General features: G+C 42.8%; 1 protein-coding gene across 18 annotated transcripts in view; it reads right to left on the reverse strand.

Moving 5' to 3' along the window:
• Positions 1-27,187, reverse strand: part of obsl1b (obscurin like cytoskeletal adaptor 1b) — a 52,934-nt gene that overhangs the window by 14,192 nt on the left and 11,555 nt on the right. For 8 of the 18 annotated variants that reach the window (XM_037789231.1, XM_037789230.1, XM_037789237.1 and 5 more), the window contains 19 exons: positions 23,447-23,722; positions 18,554-18,829; positions 17,574-17,852; positions 17,068-17,379; positions 16,570-16,845; positions 14,649-14,909; positions 13,928-14,203; positions 13,531-13,803; positions 11,957-12,232; positions 11,587-11,862; positions 11,033-11,308; positions 10,674-10,949; positions 10,290-10,559; positions 9,903-10,169; positions 9,491-9,760; positions 7,580-7,846; positions 6,228-6,494; positions 4,634-4,746; positions 2,945-3,098 (listed from right to left, as the gene is read on the reverse strand). In XM_037789231.1, coding sequence (XP_037645159.1) covers positions 2,945-3,098; positions 4,634-4,746; positions 6,228-6,494; positions 7,580-7,846; positions 9,491-9,760; positions 9,903-10,169; positions 10,290-10,559; positions 10,674-10,949; positions 11,033-11,308; positions 11,587-11,862; positions 11,957-12,232; positions 13,531-13,803; positions 13,928-14,203; positions 14,649-14,909; positions 16,570-16,845; positions 17,068-17,379; positions 17,574-17,852; positions 18,554-18,829; positions 23,447-23,722 — 4,941 coding nt within the window. Of the gene's footprint in view, positions 1-2,944; positions 3,099-4,633; positions 4,747-6,227; positions 6,495-7,579; positions 7,847-9,490; positions 9,761-9,902; positions 10,170-10,289; positions 10,560-10,673; positions 10,950-11,032; positions 11,309-11,586; positions 11,863-11,956; positions 12,233-13,530; positions 13,804-13,927; positions 14,204-14,648; positions 14,910-16,569; positions 16,846-17,067; positions 17,380-17,573; positions 17,853-18,553; positions 18,830-23,446; positions 23,723-24,182; positions 27,161-27,187 lie in introns of those variants that run through there. The other 10 variants (XM_037789246.1, XM_037789232.1, XM_037789234.1 and 7 more) reach the window with 10 other exon arrangements.

Genomic DNA, 27,187 nt, shown 5'->3' on the forward strand with positions numbered 1-27,187 from the left:
TGGCAGGAAGAACGGGGGAAGCTGCTGACCTTAGCCACTCCGAGTCTGGGCATCTTAAGGGAGATGAAAGGGAAGATGCTTTACGCTGCACTGGTGAAGATCAGGAACCTCAGAGCTCTGCGGGAGGTGAAGGAACATCAGTGGCAGGGAGTTCTGGGTGGGCAGAGCATGGCAGGTTTCAGGTGGAGGGTGCTTTATAAGCTTCCTCTCCAAAAGAGGTCAGGAGATCTACAGTGGAGGGTCATACATGGGGCCCTGGCAACAAACACCTTCCTGGCAAAGGTTGACTCAACTGTAGGTGGCTCAACTGGTTTTGTGTATTGAATTGTGTAATGTTTTATGTTTGTTAGGTGGACTGGGGTTCTGTTTAATGGTGAACAGAACCGTTCTGTGTGTTTGGTGAAATCTAGTGGGATGGGATGGTGGGAGGTTCTGGGCTGAGTGGTTGTGTGAGTGTGTAAGTGAAGGTGTGTGTGTGGACGAGTGTATGAGTTGGGCTGTTTTAGGTGTGTATTTTTCGAACTTTCCACCCCTAGGTTGTCTTGTACATGTGGGTTTTAAGTGCGATGTTTAATTAAAGAACATCAAAAGTCAAAAAGTCCTCTTCCCTCTCCTCTCCTCTCTCCTCTTCCCTCTCCTCTTCTTTCTCCTCTTCTTTCTCCTCTCCTCTCTCCTCTCCTCTCTCCTCTTCCCTCTCCTCTTCTTTCTCCTCTTCCCTCTTCTCTCCTCTCCTCTCCTCTTCTCTCTCCTCTATCCTCTTCCCTCTCCTCTTCTCTCTCCCCTCCTCTCTCCTCTTCTCTCTCCTCTCCTCTCTCCTCTCCTCTCTCCTCTTCCCTCTCCTCTTCCCTCTCTTCTTCTCTCTCCTCTTCTTTCTCCTCTTCCCTCTCCTCTCCTCTCCTCTCTCCTCCACCCTCTCCTCTCCTCTCTCCTCTTCCCTCTCCTCTTCTCTGTCCTCTTCTCTCTCCTCTCCTCTCTCCTTTTCCCTCTCCTCTTCTCTCTCCTCTTCTCTCTCCTCTCTCCTATTCCCTCTCCTTTCCTCTTCTTTCTCCTATTCCCTCTCCTTTCCTCTTCTCTCTCCTCTTCTCTCTCCTCTTCCCTGTCTCCTCTCTTCTCTCTCCTCTTCCCTCTCCTCTTCCCTCTTCTCTCTCCTCTTCCGTCTTCCCTCTCCTCTTCTCTCTCCTCTTCTTTCTCCTCTTCCCTCTCCTCTCCTCTCCTCTCTCCTCCACCCTCTCCTCTCCTCTCTCCTCTTCCCTCTCCTCTTCTCTGTCCTCTTCTCTCTCCTCTCCTCTCTCCTTTTCCCTCTCCTCTTCTCTCTCCTCTTCTCTCTCCTCTTCCCTATCCTCTTCTCTCTCCTCTCTCCTATTCCCTCTCCTCTTCCCTCTCCTCTTCTTTCTCCTCTTCCCTCTCCTCTCTCCTCCACCCTCTCCTCTCTCCTCTTCCCTCCTCTTCTCTGTCCTCTTCTCTCTCCTCTCCTCTCTCCTTTTCCCTCTCCTCTTCTCTCTCCTCTTCTCTATCCTCTTCCCTCTCCTCTTCCCTCTCCTCTTCTTTCTCCTATTCCCTCTCCTCTTCCCTCTCCTCTTCTCTCTCCTCTTCCCTCTACTTTTCCCTCTCCACTCTGCTGCTCTGTAGCCAGCTCTCCAGCGAGCTACGCCCGCGGGCGATTGTGGAGCTTTTCAATTCCAAAAAGGCAGATAAACACAGGTTCCTGTTCATTTAAAAATAGACATTTGTGTTGTGGGGCCTGCACGGTGGTGCAGTGGTTAGCACTGGCGCCACACAGCAAGAGGGTCGCAGGTTTGAATCCGGCTTGGGCCCCTCTGGGTTTTCTTCGGGTACTCAGGTTTCCTCCCATAGTCCAAAGACATGCAGGTTAGGTTCATTGTTAACTCTAACTTGCCCGTAGGTGTGAATGTGAGTGTGAATCGTTGTCTGTCTTTATGTGTCAGCCCTGTGATAGTCTGGAGACTAAGTCTGGTGAACCCTGCCTTCACCCAATGTCAGCTGGGATCGGCTCCAGCCCCTCCGCGACCCCTAACGGGATAACAGATGATTCCCCAGTTCACCATACCGGGAGAGTTAGCAGCCACGATGCTGCGTACATTGTGAAGGACACATGCAGCCATTTTCCCAGTAAAAGTCTCCACCGCATCATTTAGTTTAGCTGTGAGGTTGTCAGTTGTGTGTCTGCCTGACTTACTCCCTCAGCCCGGCGTAATGATAGCGAGTGTCCGGCGGGCCACAATGGAGAATGTGGGGTTGGAGCTGTGAACGTAGCAGTGTGTGTACAGTTTATTTGTCGGTGAATAAATGCTACAACTCCTCAGACCCGAGCCAAGCTCCTGTGTCTTGCAACACCGGCTCAGACTCACTTAAGGTGGGCTGTTAAGGTGGGCCAGCTATTCTCCTTTAAGTGACAAGTCGCTACTCTGAGTTTTGCTCAGCTTTCTATTTAATTTTTTGATGGACTTTTGTGTTGTGATATTTAAACAAACTATCCATCAACAAGGATAGACCGGTCTCTAGAGAGAGCTCCAGCCAGCTCATAGCGGTCTGTGAGCGTGACCGTCTGGCTGGCGAGGTAGCGACCCCGGAAGGCAATAGCTAGCTGTCATGGTAGTTTATGGAGCTTATAAACACCAAAATTAGCAAATGTCCGATTTGCAATCTAATATCGCAAAACTGCCAATATTCAAAATCTACACGGTTGATTTCTCGCCTCAAAATGAGGTGAAGTGAATTTTGTGATGAAATAGCTACGAAAAATGTAAAAAAGTGCCGTTTTTGGCTGCTGTTGTAAACGTAGCCTGTACCGTTCCAGTACTTTGCATTGTGGGATACAGTAGGAGAGGTGGACTGGTCCGATACGTACGTACTACTAGTATGGTATGCAGTTTGGAATACAGCCCTTGTCTGTAGTTTATAGAATTTAGACAGCAGACTTTACCATAGACCTCCACAGTGCAGCATGTTGTAGCATCTCCAGCATCGCAGGTGTACAGGCCAGAATCACTGACATGGCATTTCATGATCTGAAGAAAGCGTTTCCTTCCCATTGCATAAATGCGCAACTCCTTGCCTGGTTTCACCTCAACCCCATTCTGAAAAGATAGAAACAAACAAACACTGATTTCATTATTAATCATCTCCAAACAACTATTGTTCCATATATTGATCAACACAAAGTTGGCAGAATACAACTGATCGGGATTGTGATTCTGACTTCAGAATGTATTGTTGTAGTTTTGCTTAGTTGGAGAGTGTGTATGTAAGCTAGCAAGGATGCTACTGTATGTTGGCTCAATATACTGTCATGTTAACAAGCAATTAGCATTCCTTTGGCTTTGTTAATAATAATAACAATAAATTGGACTCATATAGTGCCTTTCAAGAAACCCAAGGACGCTTTACAAAGAGGGCACAAAAAATCAGACTGATAAATAAAACAGAGGAAAAGAAACTGTAGCCAGGTAATTAAAAGGAGTGATGTGTAGGAAGAGTTAGCTGAGGTCATAGGCCTTGATGAACAGGTAACCTTCATCTAGTCTGAGGAAGTGCTATATAGGGAAGTGTGTATTGCAGTAACTACACGGGCCGAAGCACGCTTGAACAGGGACGGCTGGAGCTGCATTTTATGTGTGATTTTCCCTGTTATATGTTTTATGTTGACTTTAGTTAAAAAGGGACTAATCTACCAGAGCTTGTCATTTTGTCAAGTTCAAAATTGGCAATATGTTGTGTTGTTGTGTCCGTAGCTCTCATGGTGTGTTCGCGGCATGTTTTGCTGTATTGAATCATCAGCAGACCGTCATTCAGCTGGGGATGCTAGACTTTGGATTAGGGATATTAATGACTAACAGTTTAACCGTTAACGGACATTAAGATTTTTTACAGATTAACGCTATCGGTTAAGCGGTTAAAAGAAATCTTAAAAATTAAATAGAAAGCTGAGCAAAACTCAGAGTAGCGACTTGTCACTTAAAGGAGAATAGCTGGCCCACCTTAACAGTCCACCTTAAGTGAGTCTGAGCCGGTGTTGCAAGACACAGGAGCTTGGCTCGGGTCTGAGGATTTATTCACCGACAAATAAACTGTACACACACTGCTACGTTCACAGCTCCAACCCCACATTCTCCATTGTGGCCCGCCGGACACTCGCTATCATTATGCTGGGCTGAGGGAGTAAGTCAGGCAGACACACAGCTGACAACCTCACAGCTAAACTAAATGATGCGGTGGAGACTTTTACTGGGAAAGTGGCTGCATGTGTCCTCCACAATGCACGCAGCATCGTGGCTGCTAACTCTCCCGGTGTGGTGAACTGTGGAATCAGTAGTCTGTTGTGCTCATACACTGCAGCTGGTGATAAATGATGGATTTAACCTTTTTGTGCATCGGCTTACCGTTGCAGCTGGGCGGCTTGTTAGGCACTAAAAATAACACCGCTGCATGCAACTCACTAATCTTGTCGGTTAATAATCGGTTATAGCATCCCTACTTTGGATATGTATTTATTTATTTTTTAAAGCGATAACATATAACATGACACTTTATCATAGATTGTTTTGGCTCTGGAGTTTTGTAAAACATCTTATATGTTGTTGGTTATGAAGAAAGACAAAAATCCAACACTTGCCTTCAACCATTTCACATCAACGTTGTGTCTTGACAGCTCGCACTCAATAGAGATTACTGCCCCGTCAGGGAATTTCTGGTCTTCCAGCGTCCTGAAGATGGTCACTGGGGGCTCTGGTGGAGAAAAAGCATACTTAGCGGCAAGCAAAAACCTTCTTAAATTCTCCAAACGCACCAAGTGCATACGTTGCTGCAAAATTGAAGAAGTGATGCTGTACAGTTATGTGGACTAATTTACCGCAATGAGATTTTCATCCAATTGTCATCGCCAGCGTTTCAACCCCTAGCTCAAAGGGATGATGCATACTTAGTGACTTGGCATGGAGCGGATTATTTTACAGCATGAGGTTAAACTAGCACCTTTGTAACGTGAGCATGGATAAAGCCAACAGAAGTAGAGCCGTCACTCTATTCTATTATCATGCCTCAACTGGTTGGCATCTGGTCTACTCTGAGTGGACCATTTCAGCTACCAGTCTGAGGTCACAACACAATTTTACTGTCAAATTTTGTTTTGGTAGTACTAGGGCTGTCGCAATAGCAATATTGACAAGCCAACTGCATGGGATGGCAAGCAACCGCCACAACCGCAATGCCACGTTTTTTCTTTTTTTAATTCTTTGCAATGGGAATGCCGCATTTTTACACTTTGCTACAAACGGCAGCAGCGTGACGAGGTGCAGAACATCTATTCTGCACTCAGCGCTGCAAGTATGGTGGTTTTTTTCTAGTCGTTGAGAGTTGAAAAATGTTCAACTCGTGTCCTCTCTCCCTGTGTGCTTCAGCCTTCCCTTCATCCACAGGAAGTACTCTACCTTGTGCCGGCATTTATTCCGTATCATAGCAACCAGACACAAACAAATGCCCTCATTTGTTTTGCATTTTACAATAAACAAGTATTTTAACCTGTAGTAGGCAGTATATTTTTGGCATCATTGGGCAACAATTCCATAATAACCTTTCAGCATATTGTAGTTCAAGTGTTCTGAGAGAAAACTAGGCTTCTACTCCTCCTCATGGCTCTGTTTTCAGGCTTTAGAACATCTAGCCCGTGACGGGAGACTTTGACCAATCACAGGTCATTTCTGAGAGAGAGCGTTCCTATTGGCTGTTCTCCGGCTGGTGGGTGGTGCTTGGTATTTCCTCAGCTGATCTCAACATGGCTGCCGGGTCACAAACTTTTTCATTTCACATTCAACGGAGGCAGCTGTCAATCACTCGCAAACTCCGATCAAACGGTCAAACTAGGCAGCGCTGATCAAATATCAATCAATATTCTGTTACTGTAATGACTATTTCTCTCCTCATGTTGTCAGATTCATCTTGTACTGTACTGTTCAGCTGTAAAATGAGACAGTTTGCTCCGGCTGGTGGGCGGTGCTTGGTATTTCCTCAACTGATCTCAACATGGCTGCCGGGTCACAAACGTTCTCATTTTACAGCTAAACAGTACACTACAAGATGATTCTGACAACATCTTATGCAAGAAATAGGCATTACAGTAACAGAATATTGATATACTTTATATTAATACCTTATTAATTGGTCTCTGCTTGTTGAACCATTGGCAAAATCCCTTTTCCTAAATGACCTACCCTTCACAACAAGCCTTGCAGACGTCTTCAGATTCTCTACACAGAACATGAAGGTGCCGGTGTCTTCTACTGATAGGTTGGAGATGGTGAGGCTGTGGACTTGTCCTTTAGCACTCATACGGAAGTGATTTGTCGGCTTAAGCCGGATTGCGTTCCTCATCCAGGTGCCTGGGACATTGGGGTGGGAGAGCTCCACCTCAAAAGATGCCGTTTCTCTCTCTGTGGTTTTAATGTCAGCCAGCCCTCTTTTGATTGTGATTTTTCGAGCTGGAAAGAAAATGGCAGGGGTGTGTAAAAGGCATCACAGTACTCCAGCGAGTGCATTTATTTATCTGCTTAGAGGGAATTTGTTGTGTTAGTGCTTTTTAGTATGAACTGAATAACAGTTAAACAGAGGTTATGCTTAAAATATTGGCCTTAGTAACAAGCTTTTCATTCCACTTTAACACGGAGCAGACACAGTGTCCATTTTCTGTTACAGAATAGGCTTGAAGTCTGCCCTGTACACATCAGTCTGCAGTTAAACAATACAAGCTGGCACACATTGACAAGCCAATAGTTTAGTCATTTGAGTATGGGGCTTTACACAAAAGCCAGCTTTGAAACTGCCAACATTTTTCACTTATTCTAACAGACGAGCATTCCCTGTGGAAAAAAAGGAGTGTTTATTTTGGAGACCTGATGACAGCAACCTTAGTTTTGAAGGCCAGGGTGTAAATTTAGATGCAATGAGAGGAGATCCAAATTCATAGGAGGTGCCAACAGCAGCCTGAAGTCCTGACTTTCCCCTTCCCACCCACACTAGTGTTGAAAGAACAGCCTTTAATTCACCCACTGGCCTGTGGATCATAGGACTAAGAAATACAAGAAGCATGCACAAAGAAAAACAATCATAAGTATGTCTTAATCACTACAAGATGCCACTTTTATGGTGTGTCAAGCTTACTACATTCAAGAAATGTAGGTGGTGTTTGTTCATAGGAAAATTAGACTTTGTTTTCAAAATGTAATTCTAGTCGTGTGGCAGTGGCATCTTAACTTGTTATTTATCAAGCCCTTCCCTTATAACTGTAATCTGCTTTGCCTTTGACAGAGGTGATGAAACCATCGGGGCTTGATTGATCCTGTGTCAATATAAGAAACCCTGGTCTGAAAGTCAGCTTGGGCTGTAAGACTATCACCTGTTGGTTGCCATCATGCTCCAGTACAAGTGCCACCCTGGTCCCCAGTCACTCAAATTACTCTTACTCAGTTAATTGCCTTCACAAGAAGCAGCGATGGAGAGATGGAGTCGTCGGCAACGGCGGTAAACAAACAACAACAGGGCATAGTGACAACACATGCACACTCACGTTCCACTGTGAGCTGGGCTTGCGTGCGGTCATGGAGGGTTTCACAGCTGTAGGTGCCCCGGTCCGACATGGCCAGTTTGTGGACGGTAAGGTTGTGGTTTCGGCCATTGTGCTTCTGGTTATACTTGGCTCCGGGGTGGATCAGCACCCCTTGCCTCATCCACTGCACCTCTCCCGAATCCAGACTCACCTCCACCTCTAGAGTTGCGTCAGCGTACTCTTCAGCTACAACTGGTGTCATTTTCTTGGTGAACAACACCTGTTGCTCTAAAAAGTAATTGAAGGAATTACTAGATAGCAACATCTATCATGTCAGGGATTTTGGTACTTGATATGATTACACTGTATTAAGGGTGGGGAAAAAATCAATTCACCTATGTATCGCCATTATTTTTTCCAATTTTGAAAGAGATTTTTTATTTGCTTCATTTGAGTCTATGCTGAGGTAGAAGGAAGTCAGTGCTATTGTTGTAGTCAGAGTAACGTGACGTCATATCCGTTCTGTATCCATCAACCAAACAAACAGTACCCGGCCGGCCATAGCGAGCTGAAACCGGCAGATACGACAGAGAAGAAAACGTTGGAGGGTCTGCATGGATACGACCTGCACCCTCACATGTTAAATCCAGCGTGGTAAACACTACACATCCAGTAAAGGATGGAAACACTTTGGGTTTCACACATTGACAGGAAAAGCAGAGCTAGACAGAGCAGAGCTAAAGCTGCATGCTAACTCTGTCACGGACAGGAAACGTAATCGTATTGTGGTAACGTGCGGTCGAGCCGGCCGTCGCTCTCGTCTGACGCTACAACTGTAGAGCACCCAGATACTGACATTCATGTTAAATACATTCAAACAGCCCCGATGGAGCTGACCATGGATGGATAAAGAGAACGAAGCTGACGGGAGAGCTAGAGACGGACTTGGAGAAGTTATTGGAAGTATACACCTTACTACGTCCGCTTTTCAAAATAAGGTGTTAACAAAGGGAACTGTATATACAAAACACTTTTATGGAAATAAGATTGATGGATTATATTCACCAGAAGTATAAAACATTACATGTCCCTTATAAATTAAAAGAAAATACCACTAATTTGTGAGGGAAATGTATTAATAAATAATGCCTGACAATGTCTTTACTGTGTCAATTTGGATATTTTCTAAAGTAAAAGTCCCTATAAGTGTATGTTTCAACTTTTCCCATCTAGTGTTAAAAAAGTTAACAAAAATCGCAATAAATTGTAATATCGAATCGCAATACTTCTAGATACGCAATACTTATAAATCGCAATACACATCGAATCGGCACTCAAATATCATGATGGTATGGATAGATGGGTGTATCGTCCCAGCCCTAGTATGTTTGAATTCTTTGTTAATTCTACACAACAATACTTTGAAGCCACTTTCAGACAATATAAAACACAATATAGACCAAAGTAAATCAGCAGTTGCATTGCAAGTTCAAGCACAGAGAGCAAGCTTTGAGCTTGGAGGAGACTTGTCCCCTGCAGCATCACATACACCAAAACCACTGAGCCACTTGTCTCTCTCAGTTACCAGAGGAACTCTGACAGGAGGAGCTGCTAACCGCTAGTCGTCACAGGCGCCTCTTCAACAATTTAAACGTGTCTGAAAGGGTCTTTATTTGTCACATATATGCTTATGTGGTACTAATGGTACACAGGCATTTAAACTCTCTTACATTACTTTCATGTTTACATTACTCCAGTGTTGCTGAAAATAGCTCCTAGCTAAATATATGGTCATAAGAACCAGAGATATGATGTTATGAACAGTAAATGGTCGTTAAATGTTGTAACGTCTGTGATTCAAGACAAATATATGTACATGTGGGTATATATACTACTGTAATCATCGTGTTAATGGATGGGACAACAACTCACCTTGAATCTGGAGTTCTGCCTCTGATACCAACCCCTCTGCATCAGCTGTCACTCTGCCGCCATCTGAAACCATGCAGTTGTGGATGCAGAGCATGTGGCACAGTCCGTTACTTGAAATGACAGTGCGCTCATTCAGAGCTACTTGCTTGCCATTTAAGCGCCACACCAACTGAGTGTCCTCTGGTGAAACCACACACTTAAATACTGCATCTTCTCCTTCGCAGACCGTGATGTTACGAAGCTCCGCTATGAACTCCACAACACGGGGATCTGAAGGCAAAGCATTCAGCTGAATTAGATTCATTGTGCTCAAAATATTCAGAAGGCACATGGACTATTTAAACGATTTTCATTTTTAATACATATTTATTCTCTGACCTGCCTTAATGTTGTATGATTTGGATTGACTTACTTTCTACAGTGACAGTAGCTGAGGTCCTGTCATCTGTGGATTCACAGGCATACTCTCCAGCATCTTCTTCCACTAGTTGGTGGATGGTAAAGGTTCGCTCTCGACCTTGTGCCCTTATTGTGTGCCGACGGCTTGGAGAGATCTCTTGGCCATCTTTTAGCCACTGGACATCTCCTTTGGGCTTGTTGATCTCACATCGTAATATAAGGCTTCTGCCCTCCAGAGACACAATGTTCTCCAGGGGTCTGATAAATTTCATCTTCATTTCTGATGAGCAGAATAAAGAAATATAATTCCAGAGGTGTTAACTTTGCGACAATGAAAAATCAAGTAAATGTTTACTTGGAAATAGCGGTCACATTTTGTTCAGGAGTGCCAAATTCTTACCTTTGACTAAAAGACTGAAATACATCTCATCTGTCTTTACGTCACAGACATATTCTCCAGAATCTGACAGCTGCAAGGGATTAATGGTGAGCTTGTGGGTATTACCCTCACTGGAGATGTGAATGTTGTCCCCGTTCAATAGCTGGCCACCTTTCAGCCAACGAACATTAGCTCTTTCTCGGCTCACGACGGCATACAGCGTAACACTCTCATTTTCATGAGCTGAGACGTTATTACTTGCTTTTTTATTCTCAAACTTGACCGCCGGCTCTGAGAAAAAAGAGATTTACAAAGAAGTTGCTCAAATTCAATCATGAAACAATATGTTAATCAAAAGAAAACAACATCAATTCAATTTAAAACATGTTTCACGGTAAATCTTACCTTGGACCTCAACAATTGTTGTTAATTTGTCATCGGCGGCATCACAAATGTATTTTCCAGAGTCTGAGGGCCGAAGTCCAGAGAGAACAAGCTTCCTCACAACGTCATAGCTGTCAATTTTTATACGAGTGTCTGGTTTCAACTTCTCGCCATTCCATAACCACTGAACGGTGGCGTTCGGCCGAGACACTTCACACTCCAAAATAAGGTCATCTCCTGCTACCAGGATATGATGCTCCGGGTGGCCTGAGTTTCCAATGATCTGTACTTGAGGCTCTGAACATAAAAGACCTTGCATTATTTTCCTCCCGATTGAAGGAAAGACAGATAACATATACATTTCTTAATAATATGATTACCTTTGACAGTGATATAGAAGACAATCTTATCATCCACTGCATCACAGGTGTACTCTCCCGAATCTTCAAGCCCAGCATTTAGGACAACCAGTGATCGGAAAACGCCTTGCTCCTCGCTACAGTATCGCTCGGTGTCATCAATTAGCTGATTATCTTTGTACCAACTGACTGAGGCATTGAATCTCGATAATTCACACACTAGAATAATGTCATCTGATACTAAGAACTGCTTTTCTCTTTTTGCATCAGTTTTTCCAAGAATTTTTACAGGCAACTCTGAAAATGAACAAGAAAGAACAGAAGTTTTATTGGAACAGAAAATCCTTTGTATTTTAGGCAGAAAGAAATAAAAAAAATGTCTTTAATTGCAAAATGCAGAGCACTAAAATCCCCTGAAGAAGTTGTGCCCAGGAGTTATTATCTGGTCTAAATTTGCATAGACTTTCTATTGGCTAAGTCTGGATCTTGAGTGCACAATATATAGAACTTGTAAAGATTGACCGTCATCTTTCTGGACTTTGGGGGCTCTTATATCTTTAAGTACAATAACCTACCTTGTACATTTACGTGGAAATCCATCACATCATCCTTTGCGTCGCAGACATATTGCCCAGCATCTTCCATTGTTAGTGAGTGAACGGTTAATTGACGCAGGACACCATCCTCAAGGATGGTGATATTTCTGGAGTCTTCTACTTCTTCCCCGTTCTTCTTCCAGGTGACCTCGGCATTTGATCTTGAAACCTCACAGTCTAGAACCAGAGTCTCCCCAGCCACTTTGTCTACTCTACCTGCCATCTTCCTTGGACGTACAAAGCGAACAGGAGGCTCTGCGCATTCAGAAAATTTGTGTTAGAAATGGATAAACACTGACAGAGCAACACATTTAGAGGACCTACTTTTTCTTTCTTTAGTTTCCTTTACCTGCTATGTTTACAAAGAATGTCATGGAGTCATCTGCAGTATCACACACGTATTCTGCGGAATCTTTGACAGTAGTTTCTGGTATAATGAGTCTTCTGTAGACCCCGTCCACCTCTAGCAAAAGGTTGTCATTCTCCTCCACTTCGAGTCCGTCTCGATACCAGCGCACTACCGCATTGGGCCGTGAGATCTCACAGCTCAATACCATCCTCTCAGAGGTCTGCTGGCACAGTTCCATTTGGGACTGACTTGGGGACACAATCCGCACTGGAGGTTCTGGAAAGGGACGTTATCATCCAGATTAGACATCACTCATTAGTTTAATGAATGCTACAATATGTTTGCATTGTTTTCTAGGAGTCAAGTTGATGCATATATCTCTGCAGGACTGTCTTTGCATACATCTTTGATCCTGGATGAATTAGTTAACCCCTAACTTTAGCAATGTTAAAGGCGTCGGTATGCTTCAAACAAAGTGATTGTCAGATCATTGAAAAGCATCTGAAACCTCTTCCTCACCTTTTCAAACTTTCATTTCATGTAACTGTTGGCCAGATGTGTAGGGGTTAAATGGACTTGGACTTATATTGCACTTTTCTAGTCTTCCGACCACTCACAGCACTTTACACTACATGTCAGCATTAACACACTGATGGCAGAGGCTGCTAAGGTGCCAACTTTGCCCATCAGGATCTAATCTAAATACTCAATCACACACCAATGGCCATGCCTTCGGGAGCAACTTTGGGTTAAGTGTCTTGCTCAAGGACACATCAACATGTGACCTGGAGCAGCCGGGCATCGAACCACAGACCTTCCGATTGGTGGACAACCTGCTCTACCCTCTGAGCCCTCGAGCTCTCTTTTTGGCTGGACCACAGAGGACCAGCCCTACAAACCCAAAAGTCTGTCACTGAGTGACTGACTGAGTGACGAAGTTACACGATTAGTCGGCCGAGTTTTGGAGTTTCTTCATTGGCCGTTGCTCTTTCAAAATGAAAAGGCAAAGAACAGTCCTTTATGTAAATGAGCCCGTCCAGCACGACGCGTCCGGCTCACGGAACTTGGACCAAGCTGTCAGACTAGGAGATCTAGTTCCAAAATGAACCAGATTCAGCAGTGGCATCGTCTATTTCTCACTGAAAATGTTTTCAGAAGTAGATTTTGGTGGATTGTTTAGACGGGATAACAGAAAGTTTATGAGCAGGCCGCCATGTTGTTTCCTGTTTGAAACAGCAAGCAGAAAACCAGGGACCAATCAGGTGCATTCCACAATAGGGGACGTCAGGTCTTGAACGGCCAGTTGAGCGGAGCAACGCGTCCGTGTCGAAGACAGTTTTTTTTTTTTTTTTGTTTAGACGGCAGGCTTTTCAACCAACCTTCGAGTGTGACCATTCAGAACAGATATACTTTTGCCTTTAGACATATTCAGACGACACTGCACAAACTTTTTTGTTTGAAGCACACTGATACCGTAAATACCACAATCTACTCGTTATGCTTTTTGCCTTGAGATACCTACATATCTACTGTATGTATGTAGAATATACTGTATGTAGTATCAGGGATTTTACCTGTAATACTAAGGTGAAAGAATATTGACGCGTCAGCTGTATCACAGACGTATTCTCCAGAATCTTCGACTCCACTAGAAATAATCTTCAGTCGTCGATAAGGGCCTTCGATCTTGAGCTTGATGTTCTCGCTCTCTTGCAGCTTTTGGCCGTCTTTGTACCAGCTGACAACACCGTTTGGACGAGACAATTCGCAGCTCAGAATAATTTCCTCAGGGACGTGACGGTCAAGGTGGACATCCTCCTTGGGGTGGATTATCATCACTGGAGGTTCTTTGGAAGAAGAATACATGAAATTGAAACATTGTCCACTGTGAGTGAATTTAAGTGCATTTTTTTTTTTTGGTGCAGGTTTTATATCATGTATTTTCAGAGTTTTCATAAGCTATTTCATTACCTCGTATGTTAACCTTGTACATTAGGATGTTGTCTCCTGCACGGCATGTGTATGTGCCTGTGTCGGACAGTTTGGCTGAATGTACTGTCAGATTCCTTTTGATGTCCTCTGCTTGCATTGTGATATTGTTACATGGTTGCATTTCAGTTCCATCTTTGTACCACTGTACAACACCATCAGCCCGCGATACTTCACACGACAGAACAAGCTGTTCTTGTTCCACAACACTCTTGAAAAGGTCCTCCTCTGGGATATCGGCAAATGTTACCGGTGGCGCTGCAGAAAACAGTCACAAAAGAAGTAAGTTGTTGCTTGAATGTAGCATTCATTGTTTATGCTCATGCGTGCAGTAGCTGTAAGGTCTGGTTTTCACAGCTTAGACATGCTGATTTCAAGCCTTGCCATCTAGATAACAACTCCACATAGACATCATAATGATCAGTGGGTGTTAATCCACTTTTGAAGCAAGGTGAGAAAATTAATTGAAGCAGTGCATTGAGGTAATGCAATTACCATAGGTGTAACCCATCAAATTACATGCTATTAAATGTGAAGCACGTATGTGAAAAGCAATGAAATTAGGACACATCTGAAGGAAATCAGCTATGATGAATATGATGATGATCAGGCTTTGCTTCCTTCTTAGATATTAGAGGCCATGATGAAGGTGATAAGACTCTACAATGACAACATCTTGCCAAGAAAAAGCTTAGCACATCACCTTTCACCTCCACATAGAAATCGTTGAAATCTGAATCATCAGTTTTACAACTGTACACTCCAGAGCATGAAGACGTGGCCGACTTCACAGCCAGTGTTCTCTCATTGCCCTCGGAGTCGATGTTTATCCCAGATTTTGGCAAGAGTTTTATTCCGTCGTCACACCAGCAGGTCTGGCTTGTAGTGGGTTCTGAGATCTCATACTGCAGATTGATCGGGCTGCCTGCTTCAACAGATATGCTCCTCTCAGCCTCTGGAACAGCTGAGAATCAAACTGGTGCTATAGGAATTTCAATTCATTGAACAGTAACCAGATAGTAATCAGATTTGCTATGCTATGTAACGCTTGGATTTACAGGCTGAAGGCTGTAAAATGTACTGTTTTACTCCAGGTGTCAAAATAGTTTGGTATGATAAAGTTTTTCCCTACACAGTGAGATCTCTCAGTTACTTAAACAGTGCTACAGTCATGGACTCACATGCAATCAGTGAGCCAGCAAAATGGAACATGTCAATCAGTTTGTTTTGTTTTTTGCTCTTTTTGCAGTCTGCCTGCAATCTGAGTTGTTAATACAGAGCATGTACAGCCTTAATGCCCTTTCAGATCAGGAGGTCTGCAGCATCCGCAACTCATCCTTCATAAGTCTCGACAGAATCACACAGTGGCAAGCACAACAGTCTGCTCTGCATCCTGCAAGAAGTGGCAAAGTTTGACACAGCCGGAAATTGAAAATTGGAAATTATGTTGGCCACTACCATTACCACTGGACTGAGCAGTTAAATCAGCATGAACTCTTTTAGTTCACATACTATCACCTCATATAAAGTTACGGCAAACAGCGGCCTATTTACCAACACGTTCTCATCCCGACTTGATGGTTGGCCTTAAAACTACTACGTTTGTAAGGTGAAAATGAAACTGAACATTGTGAACACAGGACACGAACAAACAGCTGATTGTAACGTGAAAGTGAAACTTGAAACACGGAACACGATGTTTGTTGGACCCATCCATCACCACTCCCGCCCGCCCGGTGTTTCTTTTCTCTCTTTAAACTACGTCATCACGCTCACGGCACACTTTCTTGGAGCGTTTACTATTACCTCGGATGGTTTTACATTGTAGTAAATGGAACGGCGCTAAAGTGTACTTTGTGTATAGAACACCGACAGCCATAACAAAGCCTTGGTATTTGACACCCTGGGAATGAGAACGGGCTGTATTTACACACCCAGCAGACACAGAACAAATTTATCATTAATTTGGAGTTGTGTTTTTGGCCATTTGTCCTTTTAGCTTTGTTTTGGTCTCCACCAACTCCTGACGAAAATATCTGGCTCTTTAGCTACTAAATGCTCCACTATGTTCACCAGCTAGTTGCTAACTTTGGCAGTCTCCAACCAAACAGTGAAGTTGCTGGTTTTAAAACCAAAACAGTATGCTGAAAAACACCAAAACACTCCATGGAGCTGAGGGAAACTGCAGAGTCGGGTGATAACTCGCTGTGGTTTGTTACTACGAGTGACCCCATTCACATTACACAGTAATTTGAGCCACTGTTAATGTATCATTTGGTTTAAGATGCAGTTTTACCACCATGCTTTAAAAAGTCCAGTCTGAATGGGCCTTTTAGTATTTGTTTGTTAGGGCGACATTGAGCTACATATCACTGCCGCTGCTTAAAAAACAATTGGCAATATTGAATAATGTTTGATCCATTATGTACTTATATATGGTCAAATGTAAGTAAGTTGTCACAACATTACATTTTCTATTAGGGTGTATAAGTCTGTGCATCATTATCAGTACACCTTATCTTAGACCATTACAGAATGAAATAAAGAAAATGGGTTGGTCTAGTAGCCAAGCATTCACTGAAAGAAGTTAGTGATTCTGACAAAGCTCAAAATACTTAGATCACCTGCAACATCCACCTTGAATTCTATATGGTCATCTGCGGCCTCACAGCTGTAACTACCAGAGTGTCTGACTTCTGCCGATGCAATAACCAACGCTCTCAGTCTTTCTTTTGTTTGGATTTCACATCCGCTCTTTGGAGGTATCTGTTCTCCGTCCTTGTGCCAATAGACTTGGGCAGTTGGCTCTGAGACTTCACACTGCAGCTTAATTGGGCAGCCTGCTTCAACAAATTTGTTCCTTGCGACCTCTGGAAGTGCTGAAAACCTCACAGGAGAGGCTGGAGGGTATTATAAGATTTGCAGAACACTGTTGTTAGGCTGTCAGAATATCATTTAACAAGTAGTGTTCATCATCAACCTTTTTGGTTATTTTAGCACAGTATGTACACTATATGAAGCTCTGTGTTTTTAGACAATGTTACAAAAACCTCTACGTTATATATGTAATTGTGCAAATAAGTGTACAGTTAAGGGTAATTAAGGAAATGGTGGTAGCACACCTGGAAGCTCATTAGAACTGAATACAAGAAAATCACCTTCGACGTCCACATGGAATGTCACAACATCATCAGCGAGGCTACAACTGTAGAGGCCAGAGTCGGAGACCTTAGCAGAGTGGATCATTAATTTTCTCAGACTGCCATCTCTTTTCATATCAAGGCCAGTTTTGCAAAAAAGCTCCACTTCATCTTTAAACCAGGAAACCTGGGCGACAGGGTCCGAGACCTCACACTGGAGGATAATTGGACAACCCATTGCAATCATCTTGTATTTTTCTGACAGTGGGATTGGCATGATCTGTGGCGATCGGCCTAAGAGAAGGAAATAACAAGGGTTTTGGATAAGAGATAAATCACTAACAGTGGAAAAAACACACTGTCCAGCCAGACACACCATGTTCTCATGAACATTCAAAACAAAGCAAACGTTGTTAACCGCTCACGCCATAGAATAAGATGGACGTGGTATGTATGATAGGAAGATAGTAAGGATGGAAATGAATCACCTTCTATGTCCACTTTAAACGTGATGGTGTCATCTGATGTTGAACATTCATAGGTGCCACCATGTGTGTTTTCAGCTGAGTGGATGAGTAGTGTCCTTGTTAGACCATCTGACTGTATTTCCATATTGTTTTGTGGTAGGAGCTCCATCCCATCTTTGTACCAGTCGACATGAGCGGAAAGATCATGAGAGAGTTCACAGCTGAGGACAATGGGAGAACCTTCTCGGACGGACATGCTCCTGCCAGTCTCTTGAAGCTCTGAGAACTTCACAGGTAGTGCTATAGGTTTCAGATATTGCAAAAAGAGTGTCTTAATAAACTTCATAAATGTCATTTTTTGAAGAAATTAAATATCCAACCTAATGTGTATTCAATGACAAAGAATTTCAAGACCAAACAACATAACATACAACATAAACACAACCTGCTTAAGAAGGACAATGAGTAAAACAATTCAAAGGGCTAAAAGAGCAAGAATAAAGTTCTGAAATTTCAAAGTTATCCACCGACATAAAAGGCACAAACTGAAAGCACAGGTACGACACAAACAATAGTGAAAACGTATTCAGTTAGTGTCTTTAATGAAAAAGAACAAGACACTAGTTAGCTTTCTCAAGAGATTGGACATGCATAATAAGAAGCTGCATTGTGAAGCTGAACATTGTAAGATATTTGGAGAGAAGACTTCCTCTATTATCTGATTTAATTTAGTTAAAAAATGAGCATCATGATTAGGTGTGATAGGGAGTTGTTTTTCTCTATACTCACATATCATGCGGTAACAAATTAACGTAACAAATTAACATAACAGATTTAACTTTAAACGTTTTGCTTTACAGTTTCAGAAAAGTAGTTGACCGAATTCGGGAAGCAGAAAAATGTTCTGTTAGGCGATTAGACAAACGTGACTTAATCACCTGCTTTTACAGTTAGTTTGACGTGCAAGACACTGAAAGCGCTACAGAGTTTCTGAGCATCACCTTTTACTTCCACAGCAAACTGGATGTCATCATCCTTTGACTCACAACGGTATACACCAGTATGAACCCGATCTGCTGATGGGACAACTAGACTCCTCAAATTTCCCTCTGACTGGATGTCTACTCCATTTTGAGGTAGGAGCTGTGTTCCATCCTTGTACCAACTGACTTGTCCAGTGGGGTCTGACAGCTCACATTGTAGAGCAATGGGAAAGCCCGCCATGACCGTCTTTTTCTGGTCACCCTCCGATAAAGCTGAAAACTTCAGAAGTGGAGCTACAGGATTGAATGTAAAATAGAATTGGTCAATAAAACAGATAATTAACAGACTGTTAATAGCCAAAGGAAGCAAAGCACAATCCTCAAAAACTAACGGCTTCATAATCATATGCAACCATTAAAAATACATACAAATCTTTTATCCTACTCAGCAATTTTGATTCAGTATTTATAGAAAAATGTGTAGTTTTCAGATGATATGTTGTACAGTTAACAGATTGGAAACATGGCAGCTTTTTGGGGAAAATGGTGAATGAGAATCAAGCCCAAATTAATTTCATTATTTGTATTAATTAATTCATCTATGATTAAAATGTGAAAGTTTTATTTCAACACACTGCTTATGTGCTTGTAGGATGATCCAGCACAGAGAGGCCCTGTTCAGACCAGTCATTAACATGTGATCAGATCACAAGTGGACAGCTATAAGTACAGGTGTGAGATCTGATCGCTCAGACCACATTCAGAGGGGGTCTCTGCGCTCCTCATGTGAATAGACAGGCAGACACGAGCGCTTGTCTGCCTCGCAGCATGGAAACGGCCTCTGTGCTCTACTGTATTCTGTCTGTACAACTGTATGTTATTAAAATATATATTATTTATAGGCTACATATCTACAGACTATCAGACTAGGCACGCAAAGTACATTATTATCATACTGTTGGAGATGTGTCTGTGTTTTTATTCCGGTGCTTTGCACGGAGCTGACACCAGCCTGCTCGCTGCAGCATCCCTGGCTCTGTTGTCTGGCAAAGACGGCGGTGTTGGAGGGACCGCCGGTACGATATAATTATATTTCGATGTTAATAAAATGTACCCAAATTCACGAATATGTAGGATATTACTACTGACATTCATGTTATAGTGCGTCACAACATCTGCTGTATTAGCCGTGTGTTTACTACGTGTTTATTTGCATATAGGGCGGGGCAGTGAGATCAGATCACAAGTGGTCACTCAAGACGCATGTGGAGACGCATTCTAGGTATGAACTGACATATTTAAAGCTCTCCACTTGTGATTGGATCACTCAGGACGCATGTTAATGCCAGGTCTGAACGGGGACGGATTTTCCTGCATTTCCAGCAGAAGGTTGCAAAGCTGGAGGCACTCCAGTGGCTAACTGGTACAGAGCATAACATAAAAGGGACTAATGAAACCCTGGCCGCTTGTCTTAACCCGTTCTACTTTAATTTTGATGTGACTGAAAACCTCCAAGCAGGCCCTGTTCAGACCTGGCATTAACATGCGTCTTGGGTGATCCGATAACAAGTGGACAGCTCTAAGTACGTCACTTCACACCTGGCATTAGAATGCATCTCCACATGCGTCTCCCGTGACCACCTGTGATCAGATCTCACTGCCCCGCTCTATATGCAAATAAACACGAAGTAAACACACGGCTAATACAGCAGACGTTGCAACTTAATATTACAGGAATGTCAGTAGTAATGTTCTACATACTGGTATTTGTGAATTCGGGTACATTTTATTAACATATAAATGTTATGTCGAAAAATATGTTGTCTACCGGCGGTCCTTCCGCCAGAACTGCCGCTATTGCCTGGCAAAGGTGGCAGTGTCGGCGGTACAGAGCTTCAGAGAGCCTGGGATGAGAGAGGGCGGGCTAATGTCAGAGTTGTGCAGAGCACCGGAACAAAAACACAGACACATCACCGACAGTATGATGACAACAGCCAAAACACAAGATTCACTCTCAGTGGTTTCTGTGACATGAGAAATACGATTATGATGATAATAAGACATATGCCTATTTAAAGGTGGAGTCTGTGATTGTAATCCAATGCACTTTTTGTAAAATTCAGCGATCTCCTCACGGTCAGCTATCTGTCCGTTCTGGGGGTGTTGATACACAGCCCTGGCCCTGTAAATAGGAAACAAACAAAGTGGAGTGACCAAGCCACGAGGGTGTCTCTACCGAATGTCATTCTTTTTACATTCAAAGCTTCTATTGAGGATTTGGAATGAAGCGTCAAATGTATTTTAATACAGGTGCGAGCTTTCCTTTGTGTATGTGCGGAGAGTGGGAGAGCAAATTGTTTTTGACCTCAGTGAAAATGTTGTTTTTGAAAGGCTAAATGCCAACAAATATGGATTGCAACAGAATATTTCGTTAGATAAAAACATGTTGTGAATTTTGGAAATGATTACATTGATCTTTTTTCAATAGGCTACATTTTTGGACCGAGGACTGAGAAAGTGGGCCACACGGTGGTGGCGGCCTGCTTGCTGTGTGTACATTTATATTGTCTTAATACTTAATATACAGAACAAGCTTGTAGATTATGCATTTATAAGGGCATGGAGAGAAAAGATGAACAGAAAAACGACACCGACCGGGCGGTCACACACAAGAAGCAGATGAATCCTTTTTTCCCGTAGTCTTTTCCGCGGACAGATGAATTCTCATGGCCATTTTCATTTTGTTCTGAAGGCTGAACCTGCACTCTGCTGCCACACTGGAGACTAGAATCACCAGCTCTCTGAACACGGGATTTCACGATTCTGCAAGCTCTCGTCAAAATGACGGTCAGCCTTCAGAGATTTCAGTCATTGTTGAAAAAAATCAGTCAATGTCGGAAAGTATTCGGTTAACACGACCTCTGACCAACAGGGATACGTTAGGCTAGTGCACAGAAGCCATTTCCATGCCGTGTGTCTACCTGTCTATTCCCATTACGAGAGCAGTCAGACCTCGTGGATCCAAGCGGGACGTCAGTTGAGTAGGCGGTCCTTAATGTAGCCCAGGACACATTCGCGTACACACTGCTAAAACAATGTGGTCACATGCAGCCCAGACCACCTACGAGTGTGGTCTGTGCGATCGGATCTCAATGCGTCCTCGATGCGTCTTGAGTGCATTCACACCTGTACTTAGAGCTATCCGCTTGTGATCAGATCACCCAGGTCGCATGTTAATGCCAGATCTGAACAGGGCTGAAGTTGGGGTCAAAATAGCTCATCCCACTGTGGTAAACCTGTTTGTTTCTACTGTCTATTCTGATAGGGATTTTAGGGGGGAAAAAATCTTAATTAAGAGGATATTGAGCCTCAAAGGTGCAATGTGTAATGCCTAGCAACCGGCTCCAAAGAAACAGAAGTCAGCATTTCACCTTCACTATTGGGTCAATACAATCGAAATTTATAGTCATCAGTTATTAAAAAAAAGGCCAACTACTAATTAAAATAATACTGCCATCATATAATCTTCATGTGTGGCGTCGGCCTCTAGTTCACGTTAGACATCCGTGCGTTAATGTGCAATTTTATCGTACCTTCCAAAAAAGATGACAGACATATGGAGCTTTAGTACTAAATGGAAAAGTGTAAGTAAGAACTTTACATTTGCGAGCTACCTAAGTAGCTACTCCGAGACATTAAAAAGGAGAAGCAGATTGAGCCACACGGTCTCAGGTAAGGTTTTACCATGGCTAAGAGATTAGCTTAATTTAGAATGTCATTACATTAAGTAGGTAGGTTTTAGCCAGGGACTTACTGTGTCGAAGTATATTTTGATTTAGAGATAGAATGGAGCTAGAGAACAAAGATTCTGCCATCTTTTATGTACCACTTATAGCTATTTGTTATTGTAACACTTAGACTGTGATTTTGGTGTGCCAACAGCACAAAAAAATACACAGTTAACAGTAAACTGATGTCATCTATATATTGCTAAAGGGAGCAATTGAACATTTTGGGACCTGTTTTACACCCGGCGCAGAGGGGCGCACAGCGCAGCGCAACTGTCATTGCTAGTTTCAGACCGACGCAGTTGTCATTTTCACACCCAGCGCCCATGTTGTGTAAGTAGCAAATGTACTGGTCCCATCTGTGTGCCCATGGGCGTGTTTGTCTTAAAATGAGGTGTGGTCAGGTACTTTGTTTAACGCATTGCTATCTTAAGGCAGCAGAAAGCGATTGGGCCATTGACCAACAAAAACCTGGTCTTAAGACTGGCGCAGTATTTTCCTTCTACCTAAAGGGCGCATTATTCAGATAGTAAGATGCGTCTACATAGGAAGGTTCACAACACGTGTACACTCTGTTTGTTACACACACAGGGACACGCAACAGCTCTCCTCCTTGACCAGAGAGATCACGGTGAACACACGCCTCTGTGGCGTCTCCTCTCCTCATCCCTCCCTTGGGAGACGGCTGAGGCAGAGGGTCCACCGTCCAAGCACCACATACATCTGCTCGCGCACAATCACTTTGCCAAATCTGCCTTTTAAATAGTAATATGGCAACGTGCAGACGCACCTGGCATTAAAACTAAATACAACCCTGTTGCCCCTTGTGCCTTACTTTGCGCCCAGATTATGCGCTGCTTCACTCACAAAAGTGGAGTGTGACACGCCCTAAATGCACTTGCGCGATACACTTTAGACCATGTGCTATAGATCGTTAAGATAGGGCCCTTTATGTTTTAAACTCTGTGGCAGTGTCTTTATTTTTGCTGGTGTTCTGTTACTTGAAAAAAATTGAAAGTAATAGAGTAAGATCTTACTATTTATAAGCAAAGCAAAAGCATTTGGTTGCACTTGGCCTTGACTAAAATCTATTTGCAGAACAGATGAAAAGAACTTTTGTCACCTTTAACATCCACATGAAACTGCATTGCATCATCTGTTGTCTTGCAGCTGTAAATCCCTGCATGAGACAGCATCGCTGACTGGAAAGCCAGTGTTCTTATGGAACCCTCTGCCAGCATGTCTTGCCCAGCTGCTTCGCGTAGATGTATTCCATCCTTGTACCAATTAACTTGAGCGTTAGGATCTGATATCTCACAACGCAGCACTATGGGTTCATCAACTTCAACAGACATGATCCTCTCAGCCTCAGAAAGTCTTGTAATTCTCACGGGTGGAGCTGGGGATGTTTGAGGTAACATCAAGAGAAAATTGCATCACTATTACTGGCTACAACAAAAATTATGCTTTCAAATGACAGAAGAGCAAAATTTCAAATCAAGATTAGTCATGCCAAGAAATCTTAAGAGTTAAAATAAGTAATAATAAAATACATTTCTTTGTGATTAGTAATCTAAAAAGAGGTATCTTTTGTTAGACTTGAGATAACTAGGCATTCAAGTTAGGATTTGAAGCTAATATATTTACTCTTTCCGCTGTCTTTAATATTCCTCACAGACCACCCAAGCTCAAAGTTTTACATTGAGTACTATATTAGTTTTAGTATGAACAAAATCAAGTAAGTAAATGTAGAAATTGTCAAAATGTCAAGGATTGCAAAAAGCAATCTCTTCATTTTACACAATGTCAACATTGTGCCCGTCCATGTTTTGTTTGATAATGCTAACTATTTAAATCACCTTCAACAGCCACCTTATTTGCAGTGACACTGTCACTCCAGTGACTGTCACATGTCCTTGATAGATAGATCTCTTCTGATTGGACAGGAGATGACTGCTTGATATAGTGAGGCTCTCCAAACTGGGTAGATGATCTTTGCCCAGAGTTAACTGTGGTATCTACTTGGTCTTCTGATGCCTTCATGGTGTGATGGCTCTCTGCTTGGACTGTTGTGGCCTGCTTGGACTGATACAGCACCTCTGAATGGTTAGGCACTGCTTGTCCTGTGTGATAGAGATCATCCAATCTGACATGCGCAGCCTGTTGCAAGTTCCAATCTTTCTTTCTTGGTTGGACCGTTTCTGCCTCTTTAGAGTTATACAAGTCCAATGATTGAGGGGATGCAGTGTTGGGTAAATCACTGAGCTTCTCTGACTGGACAGTTGATGTCTGTAGGGGTCTGTTCAACTCCTCTGATTTGTCAGTTGCAGTCCATAAGGAGTTACAGGGCCCCTCTGAATAGACGGTTTCAGTTTGTAAGCAATCAAGAAGCTTCTCTGACAGGACAGCTGGCATCTGTATGGAGCTATACAGCTCCTCTGATTGGACAGTTGCAGTTTGTAAGGATTTAAAAGGCTCCTCTGATTGGACAGTTGCTATCTGTACAGATTGAAAGGGCTCTTCTGATTGGACAGTTGCAGTTTGTAAGGATTTAAAAGGCTCCTCTGATTGGACAGTTGCTATCTGTACAGATTGAAAGGGCTCTTCTGATTGGACAGTTGCAGTTTGTAAGGATTTAAAAGGCTCCTCTGATTGGACAGTTGCTATCTGTGCAGATTGAAAGGGCTCTTCTGATTGGACAATTGCAGTTTGTAAGAATTTAAAAGGCTCTCCTGATTGGACAGTTGCTCTCTGCACAGATTTAAAGACCACCTCTGATTGGACAATTGCTGTATGTGAGGATTTTAAATGATCCTCTGATTGGACAGTTGCTATCAGTACAGATTTAAAGGGCTCTTCTGATTGGACAGTTGCAGTATGTGAGGATTTAGAGGACTCCTCTGATTGGACAATTGCAGCTTGTAAGGAATTTAAAGGTTCCTCTGATTGGACAGTTGCTGTCTGCACAGATTTAAAGGGCTCCTCTGATTGGACAATTTCAGTTTGTAAAGGTTTTAAATGCTCCTCTGATTGGACAGCTGCTGTCTTTACAGATTTAGGCTCCTCTGATTGGACAGTTGCGGTATGTGAGGATTTAGAGGGCTCTTCTGGTTGGACAGTTGCACTTTGCAAGATTTCAAAGGACTCCTCCTGCTCGACAGTTGTAAGGTGTGAGAATTTAAATGACTCATCTGGTTGGACAGTTGAAGTGTGTAAGGATTTAGAGGGCTCCTCTGGTTGGACAGTTGCTGTCTTTACAGATTTAGAAGGCTCCTCTGGTTGGACAGTTGCAATGTGTATGGATTTAAATGACTCTTCTGGTTGGACAGTTGTACTTTGCGAGAATTTAAAGGACTCCTCCTGCTGGACAGTTGTAAGGTGTGAGAATTTAAATGACTCATCTGGTTGGACAGTTGCACTATGGGAGAATTGAAAGGACTCTTCTGGTTGGACAGTTGCACTGTGGGAGAATTGAAAGGACTCTTCTGGTTGGACAGTTGCACTATGGGAGAATTTAAAGGACTCTTCTGGTTGGACAGTTGCAGAGTGTAAGGATTTAAATGGCTCTTCTGACGGCAGAGTTGTAGTTGTTAAGGAGTTACAGAACTTGTCTGATTTGACTGTTGAAGTCTCTAAGTGGTTAGCAAGGTGTTGTGATTGGGCAGTTGAAGTCTGTAGGGGGATACCTAGCTCTGACTGGACAGTCAGCATCTGTCTTGAGCTATGTAGCTCTTCTGATTGAACACTTAGAGTCTTGAGAGTGGATTCCTCTGATTCAACAGCTGCAGTTTGTAGAACATTACAGAACCCATCTGTCTGGACAGCTGTCTGCAGGGAATTGTCAAGCTCTTCAGATGGGGCTTTTGCATGCTGTAGATAGTAAATTAATTCCTCACCTTGAGATTCTGTGGGTTTGTTAGTGTGATGGTGTGTGTCAGATTGCATTATTTTTGCCTTTACAGAGTTACTGTAAACTGGAGATTGGGTCGTTCGTTGATTGTCGGAGAGCTCATTTGGCTGTTTAGTTGTAATCCAGTCAGTCATATATTCATATGTTGACTGAGAAGTTGGCATATGCCTGGAATGTTCTTCATAAGTCTGTATTTCTCCTCTCTCGCCACAGAAGGTACCAGAATTGCATTTTGAGGACATGCAGTCAACTTCAACAGGATAAGCCTCTTCAGTAGACTTCTTTTCTTGGCCAGAAGAGAGCCTTGGCGATGTAGCTATAAGCATTATGATGTACACAGAGAAAGGTTTTCAGTGGTTGATGGTCTCAATACTTCTTCTCATAACAGAATTTTGCATCAGTGAGGGTTAGCATGGAGTTATGGGATATTCATTGCAAAGACAAACAAGAAGATCGACCAGGTTTGGTCTGAGATTGAGCTTTTATATTTCCCCCTTCAGCTGACTCCCGATTGTTATACCACCAGTATGTACACTAACACCCTAAAAACCTAAAAAGTAAATTGATTTTCTTCTCTTTGATAAGAGTTCGTTGTCATTGCAACGGTGAGAGGTTCGGGGCAGCAATGTGAATGAGAGGATCTGGTGATGAATAAGACATAAGATGACTTTAAAGAGTGGTAAGCTGCTTGTTACAAGCAAAGATGGCTGTTAAAATGAAGAATTAATTGACAAACAACATATATGTTAGTATGAAGAGCAGCTACTCAGCTACTTAACACCCACATGTTTGATTAAGAGCCAAACACTGCAGGAAATGACATAAGACCAGGATTCATATGACAAAAAGGAAAAAAAAAAGATGCAGATGCCTCAGATGATGGAGCTAACAGTAAAATACACCACTACTGTTAGTGGCATTTATGTGCTGGGTTAAGATGGATGACTGATGTTG

Source organism: Sebastes umbrosus, chromosome 13 (assembly GCF_015220745.1).
Source record: "Sebastes umbrosus isolate fSebUmb1 chromosome 13, fSebUmb1.pri, whole genome shotgun sequence".
NCBI lineage: Eukaryota > Metazoa > Chordata > Actinopteri > Perciformes > Sebastidae > Sebastes > Sebastes umbrosus.